The 9,007-nt window shown below is 44.3% G+C and overlaps 2 protein-coding genes across 2 annotated transcripts; both read right to left on the reverse strand.

The window, feature by feature from the left end:
* Nucleotides 1–605: 605 nt before the first annotated feature.
* On the reverse strand, nucleotides 606–2,061 carry LOC138672399 (olfactory receptor 52P1-like). Its single transcript, XM_069760337.1, has one exon. It carries the CDS (start codon nucleotides 1,925–1,927, stop codon nucleotides 968–970), a length of 960 nt encoding a protein of 319 aa, XP_069616438.1. The 5' UTR covers nucleotides 1,928–2,061; the 3' UTR covers nucleotides 606–967.
* Nucleotides 2,062–3,199: 1,138 nt separating this feature from the next.
* On the reverse strand, nucleotides 3,200–4,163 carry LOC138672400 (olfactory receptor 52A1-like). Its single transcript, XM_069760338.1, has one exon. It carries the CDS (start codon nucleotides 4,127–4,129, stop codon nucleotides 3,200–3,202), a length of 930 nt encoding a protein of 309 aa, XP_069616439.1. The 5' UTR covers nucleotides 4,130–4,163.
* Between the last annotated feature and the right edge of the window lie 4,844 nt (nucleotides 4,164–9,007).

Consider the following 9,007-nt stretch of genomic DNA (forward strand, 5'->3'; position numbering starts at 1 on the left):
AGCCAAATTATTGGTCCCACCATGTCTACGAAGTCAATGACTACCAACAAGGGCAAGTTTAAAATAATTCTTTAACCCAACTGCATCGCCGGGTCTGTAAAGTTTTCATTGATTCTCGTGACTGATTGAACCCAGAATTTCTCCAAACCTGTTAAAATAGAAATTTCCCATATCTTCATTGTTAGGCTGACAGCACAACTCACAGAAAAGGACATAAAGTTCAAAAACATCACAGAAAAAAGGCAGCCATAGCTACCAACGCTAGGACACAATGTGAATGCCCTGCATGATGCAGCAGGACCCCATGATAAAGGCGAGGCCTAGACCGGTGCATGTACTGATATTACAACCACTCACACCGACCGTTCATGGAGAAGTTTTCCACGTGTGCTGCCCTCGCCTGCATTGATTTTGTGTTCTCGGGGTTTTCGGCCTTTTTCCTATGATGTTTTTTATGGTGCCATAGAGTAAAGGTTCCAGAAGCCAAACGTTGCGGCTCCACCATTGACCAGTGACAATAATAAATGTGAGTTAAGAGTCTGGACAAGGTGACAATGACTTTATTACAGCGTATTATGACTAATTCTGAATATAATTGGCTTTTATAAAATACTTTGCAATCTCGGCAGCCAAAAATGTCCATTTGATACGGCTTCTACTAGAGGCACGCGCTATTGAAGGCCATACACTGGCCATGGAGCAAAGTCACCCGTTTAGGGACTCTTCCTTATGTACAGAATTAATTAGAGATAAGTTAGTTATTTGTCACAATTGTCTCTTTGTCTGAAAGTTTGGGTGGACATCCACCTCCATTATTAGACTGAGTGTCCCTTTTTCTGTCCCAAACCTCAATATAGAGTTGCTGAAGATTCCTACTAGTTGAGATATCATTTTATGGGAATTATTAGGTCTGTTACCTCTTCATACTGCAAATACTCCTTTAAATTTAGCAGATAATGTGGCCATACTATATACATTTCTGCAAAAAATTAAGACTTTTGGAAATCACAATTATCCTTTGGCGTATTTCCTTGGTTCTTGCCCCGTAGATTATTGGGTTGCACATGGGTGCAACAAGAACGTAGAGGTTGGCAAAAATAATGTGAATGTAGATAGGAATGTTATGTCCAAATCGATGTGTAAAGAATGAGAAGAGAGCCGGGACAGTAGAGATGATGAGGACACAGACGTGTGGGAAACATGTGCCTAAAGCCTTTTGACGAGCCTCCTTGGAGGACAATTGTAACACCGCCCTAACTATGGCCATGTAAGGCACAGTTATAAATATAGCATCTACCGCTATTACCAGCAGTGCCACAGTTAAGCCATACACCTGATTTATGGTTGTATCGGTGCAAGCGATCTTCACCACAGCCATGTGTTCACAGTAGGTGTTGGAGATCACGTTGGTTCTGCAGTAGGACAACCTCCTGATCAGGAATGGTGCTGGAGCCATGAGTAAGGTGCCTTTAAATATTGCTGAAACCCCAATCTTGGCAATCACGGAGTTATGAAGGATAGAAGTGTATCTGAGGAGATCACAAATAGCAACATAGCGGTCAAACGCGATAGCCAGGATGACCGTAGACTCCATCATGGAAAGGGCATGGATGAAGAAGAGCTGAACCAGGCATGCACGGAAGTAAATCAACTTGTCATCAAACCAGAAGATACTCAGGATTTTGGGAGTTGTGGTTACCGATGCCATTAGGTCAATAATCGACAACATACAGAGGAACAGATACATTGGTTTATGAAAGGTCTCGTGGCACAAAATTATGAGAAGCATGGCACTGTTCCCCAGAATCGTCACGATGTACATGAAACATATGGGGATAGAGATCCAGATCTCAGCCACCTCGAGGCCGGGAATGCCAATCAGAATGAAGGTTGTGGGTTGGTAAAAAGTTTCATTTTGTGTTGACATTGCTTGATGAGGTTCTGTAAATGCAGAAAACCAGGGTTACCTTATATCACTGTATGACCTACAGTATAACACCTGCTCTCCATACTTTTACCGTATGAGGTTGAGGCTGCTTTACACTGTGGGAAGAGATCTGATTTGCTGCATTCAGTTTCTAGAGTATATCTACCTTGCTGCTCGTGATGCTGCAGGTTCAGTGCTCAGTGGGCGTTCCCTATGCTACCTGACGACTTTCTGCCTGTTTGTTCCTCTCACAGTGATATGGTTGTGGAATCGGTATAACGAGGCCTCTACAGAGCTCGAGGGCTCAGGGTCACACCTCATACTACAAGCATTAGGTCTACATAGGAAATGATGCATTTTACTGCTGCAGTTTATACTATATTGAGGAGAAGGGAATCCACAGAAAAGATCAAAACATCCTAGAAAACGGCTAAGAACGTGAGAGCCACAAATAGTCTTCTTTGATAAATACTATGCGAAATTCTACCTACAGTAGATGTAATTGCTAATTGTGCATTACAACTACCGTCGTAAATATGAGTTTGTCTTGCTCTTGCTGCTCTCCTGTCCCCCTGCTCTCCTGTCCCCCTTCTCTCCTGTCCTCCTGCTCTCTTGTCTTCCTGCTCTCCTGTCCTCATGCTCTCCTGTCCTCATGCTCTCCTGCCCTCCTGCTCTCCTGTCCTCATGCTCTCCTGTCCTCATGCTCTCCTGTCCTCTCTTCACCAGTTGTCTTCCTGCTCTCCTGTCCTCATGCTCTCCTGTCCTCTCTTCACCAGTTGTCTTCCTGCTCTCCTGTCCTCATGCTCTCCTGTCCTCATGCTCTCCTGTCCTCTCTTCACCAGTTGTCTTCCTGCTCTCCTGTCCTCCTGCTCTCCTGTCCTCCTGCTCTCTTGTCCTCATGCTCTCCTGTCCTCCTGCTCTCCTGTCCTCCTGCTCTCCTGTCTTCCTGCTCTCATGTCCTCATGCTCTCCTGTCTTCTCTTCACCAGTTGTCTTCCTGCTCTCCTGTCCTCTCTTCACCAGCCCTCCTGCTCTGGACTCTTGTTTATTTTACATCATGAGTATCAAACGAGGGACTAGAGCAGTCGGGTGTCACCCCCACATTTTTGTTTTCCACTTTTATTAGTGGCACAAGATATTTGGCACAACCACAACTCATGACAAGTACTTCCACCTGCACATTTTCATGCATCTGCTCCTCATAATGGCTCCTAATTCACATCAGAAGTCCATATTCTGAGAATACTTTTTATAATTCCCCCTGCTATCCATTTTAATGTTTCATTAGGAGTTTCCTCAATTCCTCACGGATCAGGTTGGTCTTCAACCCATAAACAAGCGGGTTGAGAAAGGGTGGAACCAACAGGTAGATGTCAGAGAAGATAATGTGGATATAAGGAGGAATCTTCTTGCCAAATCGATGTGATAGGAATGAGAATAAGGCCATGCTGTAGAAGCTTAGAAACACACAGACGTGAGGAGTACAGGTGTGAAATGCCTTCAGACGAGCGTCTTTAGATGGAAGAAGAAAAACGGTATTGAAAATCATGACATATGACAAGAAAATAAAGAGCAAATCGCCACCAATGATAATGAAGGCTGATATCAGGCCAAATATACTATTCACCCGGATGTCGGTGGCGGCGAGCTTCACCACTGCCATGTGCTCACAATATGAATGTGCAATTACGTTGGTCTTGAACGCAGGAAACTTCTTTATCAAAATAGGACAAGGACCAACCATAACAACCGCCCTGATCAGAAGTGCGAACACCAGCCAGAATATCACACTGCTGGTTATTATGGCATGGTACCTGAGAGGCTTATATATGGCAACGTAACGGTCAAAAGCCATGGACACCACGAACCCAGATTGAATGCTAGAGAAGGCGTGGGTGAAGAACATCTGGAGAAGACATCCATTAAAGCTGATGACTCTGTCATTGAACCAGAATATGGACAAGATTTTGGGAGCAATGCTGGTGCAAAGGAGACTGTCATTAAATGCCAACATGGAGAGGAATATAAACATGGGTTGGTGCAGTTTCGGAGACATGCGGATGATAGCCATTATCAGAAGGTTTCCGAGCAAAGCCAATATATAGATGATACAGAAAGGGATCGAGATCCAGAAATGCTTGTGTTCTAATCCTGGTACACCGACCAGTAGGAAGTCGGTGGGATAGAACGTAGAATTCAACATCGTCTCCTGCAGGACGCGAGCTCAAGACATCATTTTCTGCTCTGTGGTTCTTCATAAGTCACGGGTGGCCCTAGAAATGAGAGAAATCAGATGGATAAGTAGAAATCATTACCTGGGCTGTAATCACTGTTATACCTCTAGAACATAGGTTCTAACGCAAACCTTGCAACCATCTGGAAATCTCTTGAAATCAATGGACTTTCGTCAAACTCAATGTACTAGACCTGCTCCCATATAATATAGATTATTTAGCTGCACTAAGTGACTATAACGGTGCACCCATAGACCATGACATGAACAAGTAATTACACTGTCAGCTCCAATCTAAGGATTCACAGCATGTCTGGAGCCTTTTCAGGTAATAATATCTGTGGATGGAGCCTTTTTGCATTAAGGTAAAGAGCAAGTTCCACAATCTTGAAACTAAATATGTGAAAGGTCAAATTCAAAATCATTTTTGTATCAGGAACCACCTCATAGATGGTCCAAGAATCTCCATCAATGGAGAAAATAACAGTTCACCAATTTATCTGCAACTTGACAGATGATGGGAATGATCCCTCTAATCATTCAGCTGCAATGTTGGCTGTAAATGAGCGGGAATTGTGGAGTTTTCGTGGTGAAATGCTCAGTTTCTTCATATTGAAGTTACTTGGCGGCAATCACCTATTTTTTTCTGATAAATTTCCAACCACTTAGGAAGCAAGCGTGAAACAATGTTTAGATTCCCCACCTTATATAATGAGCTCACGCTTCATCCATTGATTAATAGAAGAAGATATCCCCGGTAAATGAAGACTACACAGACAAGAAGACAAGAAAACCTTGCACATCTTTTAAATAAAATCATAATTTATATTCTTCAATCCCATAACTAGAAAAGAAGAATCTAGAAGAGTGAGAATGTCAGAGACGATGGTCCCCCATAACAGTATCAGTCACAGTCTCTACATAGAGGCACCTAAGTGCCCCATACCCAGCAACGTTGGGGCTTCAGCTGTCAGTTATCCATTAATATGATGTCTAGTGTATATCGGTTTAACAGGTTATAAATGTGAGATTAGTGGGAGTTTTACAGCCAATTTCCCACCACTCCTGAGGACAAGGTGCCCAGTTTCTTGAATAAAGAAGTAGAAGAAGCAGACGCTCTGGAGATGGAGAAAGTGTGAAGGAGAACAGAACTCATAGAAGGTCTGAAGAACGTCAGTGATGGGTAAAGCTGACAACGCACATCAGACTGAATGTGTATTCTGCCAACAGCTACCTCTCCTGACTCCCCATACACAGAGATGTTCTGCTTGGTAGAATGCTGCTGTGTTCTCCATGAAAGAGCTACTGCCGGTCTCCTCTGTGAGCCGCCTATCTACCGAAGAACAAAAACATAGGCCATTGAAATTCAACAGGCCAGATCCTTCTGTCCCCTAATATCGTCTGTTGGGGAAGCTCTGAAGAAACCATACACATGGTTGGACATCTCTGCCGAAATCTGTTTGAACAGTTCATTCTTGATATAAAGGGGCCTTAAGAGAAGAGACAAGCGTCCCGTGTGTACATCGACCACTGGGATGAGTTGGATCGATGTGAGTGGCGCTCATCTCAGGTGGTTGTGCTAACCATGTACAACCCTTGCCAAAGCATAAGAACTGCCCCGGACCACTGCTGCTCCGATCTACAGACACACAATGCTCAATACAGTCTGCAGCTTCTACAGCTCTGACATTGATGGGCTCCCAGAAATGTCAGAACCGTAGAAGCAGAGGAGAGCTGCCGGACACAGAGCCACTGAGGTCCACCATGTGTGACTGACTGGTCAAGGGTGATCTGTCTGTCTACACCTGATAAAGGGGCCAGATAGGCTGGATACAGATCGGACCGTCTCCTTCTTGCATGGCCCGGATGATGCTGCCTTTCCTTGTTAAGAGAAGAGACGTCTTGGTCCGAGCATTGCCAATATCAATGTAACAAAGTGACCCCCACAAAACATACACAAAAACTGAAATAATAGGAGCGCCTCCTATTGCAGGAGGAATGAGGGTTCAGTCTACCGAGGTGATAGGGCTTCTTTACCGGAGCTATGGAGCACTCACTTCAGGATGCGATCACGATACAGAAGGGTCACTCTCCACCATCCACGCTGCTGCCAGTGTATAGTATATACCCAGCGTGTGGTTATGTGCTGTTTATTACAGATACAGCAGCTCTATAGACAGCTCAGGTCTCCTGCTCATCATGTCCGGGTATTCAGAGTCACCCCGATACGTGTAGACGTATATAGCAATGGTCTTATTATATGGGGCAGAGGACAATTCAGGCCCCGGTAAAACCACAACTAATGGATGAAACAGAAGAGTCATCCCATCTGTCTCCTAGTCCCACCGCTAACAGGTCAGGATGCAGATGGTTCATGTTTCTGTGGTCACAAAGTCACGACATTTACATCTGTTTAGAGAAAGGACCTGAGGACAACATACAAGAGCTCACAATCCAGGAACCATGGCTCCATACCACAGTCAGCTCGTACCCTGAGGCCCACAACATTAACCCTCGGCATCCTGACACATGATATCTGGGTTGTATGAAGAAACATCTGTGGCCATAATCGGGGAACTGCTATCAGAGGTCCACAAGGCGACCCACCCTCACCTCTCATATGGTGACCAGGTCCCTGCACCTGAGTTCCTCACTCCAGCCGGGGAACTGCTATCAGAGGTCCACAAGGCGACCCACCCTCACCTCTCATATGGTGATCCGGTACCTGCACCTGAGTTCCTCACTCCAGCCTTCTTCTGTGACAGACTCACCTGGTCTCTGTGCAGATCTGTTGTCCTGTCTAACAACAAGACTTTATACCGGGCGAGGACCTGAGAGACGTCCCGACAGGATTCTCTGCAGAGCTCAGTACACAAAACCTTCCCGGACTCCACGGAGCAGAGGACAAGAACGCGGAGACCACTGAGGATTATTATAATATCTGCTCCTGGAGAAGATTGTTATAGAGGTCATTGTCTCTGTACATGGAGGAAAAGAGACAAAAGTGGATTGTTTTCAGATCAGGGGATCAGGGACAGGACGGGGTTTTGAGTGGGACCAGATAGGATAAAACAGACACTCCATTTGCAGATGGGTTTTGTGGTTTTTACCCCTCATCAGTGCAAAGCAGGAGGTCTCTAACATTAGGTTTAAAGGGGAACGTCTCTCCTTGTGGAGAGCGCAATCCGGCATTAGGAGACTTATAAGCGATGTGCAATGCTCTTCTGGGAAATTAACTATGCAAATGTCCTCCTGAGAGAGGAAGAGAACAGGAACTCTAGTGCCACCTATTGGAAGGAGCAATCCTAAAAGTCAATATCGACCCTCTAGCGAGCCGGGTCACAAGTCATGATACCGAGGGCGAAACGTCACCAGTGTCCTCTCTGTAAGACAAGTGCGGTGGGGAACCGAGCAAGATGAACTCCAGACAGCCTCAGCTTTCTAGTACAGCAGGACATCCACGGAGTCTGAACAGGTCCTGTACCCCTTCATGAGCCCAAACCGCTAGGACTGTCCAAGTAAACCCTTCAAAACCTAAAACAACAAGGACTTTACCAATAACTTTTTCCATCTCCTGGACCACCAGGAGCATTATCCATAATTTCTTCACTACAATCAATTACCAAGGGCTTTACCAGTAAACTCTTCACTGCTCTAGGCCACCAGGGACTTTACCAGTAACTTCACCGGTCTCCTGGACCACCTGGAGCAATATCTCTGGACCTCCATGGACTTTACCAGTCACTTCTCCAGTGTCGTCGACCTACCAGGGACAATATCAGTAACATCTTCACTACTCTGAACCACCAGGGACTTTACCAGTAAATCCTTTAATGCTGTAGACCACCAGGGACATTATTAGAAGACCCTGCACTTCTCTAAGCCATAAATAACACCTTTGGCTTAGATGAACCCAGATGTTGATGAGTGATGCCTTCACTCCCCGGGTCATCAGATCTTGTGTTCCTGATTGATGGATTTGTGCACCACCAGAGTTTGATGCATCAACCGAAAAATGAAATTATTCTGGGTATTGGAAAATGTCAATACAGTAAAAAACTTTTTTCTTTACAAATTTCAGATTTTGTTACCACTAAAATAATAAATAAAAGTAGACTGCCGTAATCATGATGAGCAGAATCATATTGTGAGGTCATTTTCACCATACAACTTACTCCGTAATAGCAATTCCTAAAAAACAATTTCAGAATCGTGGTGTTTTTTTTTTTTCACAAATTAACTAATTAACTGCGCTTAGATTTTTTTTCCTGTTTTCCACTCCATTGCGTGGAAAAAATGCATGGCGTGATATATAAGTGCAACTCATCCTGCAAAAATACTAATATGTCTATGTACACTGTGTGCAGAATTATTAGGCAAGTTGTACTTTAGAGAATTATTTTTATTATTGATCAACAACTATGTTCTCAATCAACCCAAAAGACTCATAAATATCAAAGCTTAATATTTTGGAGGTTGGAGTGGGGTTTTTTAGATTTGGCTATCTTAGGAGGATATCTGTGCGTGCAGGTAACTATTACTGTGCAGAATTATTAGGCAACTTAATAAAAACCAAATATATTCCCATCTCACTTGTTTATTTTCACCAGGTAAACCAATATCACTGCACAAAATGTAGAAATAAACATTTCTGACATGCAAAAACAAAACCCCCCAAAATTAGTGACCAGTATAGCCCCCTTTCTTTATGATGACTCTCAGCAGCCTCCGTCCATAGATTCTGTCAGTTGCTTATGATGAACATTGGTGCAGCGGCCACCACAGCCTCCAGACACTGCTCCGAGAGGTGGACTGTTCTCCCTCCCTGTAGATCTCACAGGTTCTCTA

This window comes from Ranitomeya imitator, chromosome 3, assembly GCF_032444005.1.
Source record: "Ranitomeya imitator isolate aRanImi1 chromosome 3, aRanImi1.pri, whole genome shotgun sequence".
NCBI lineage: Eukaryota > Metazoa > Chordata > Amphibia > Anura > Dendrobatidae > Ranitomeya > Ranitomeya imitator.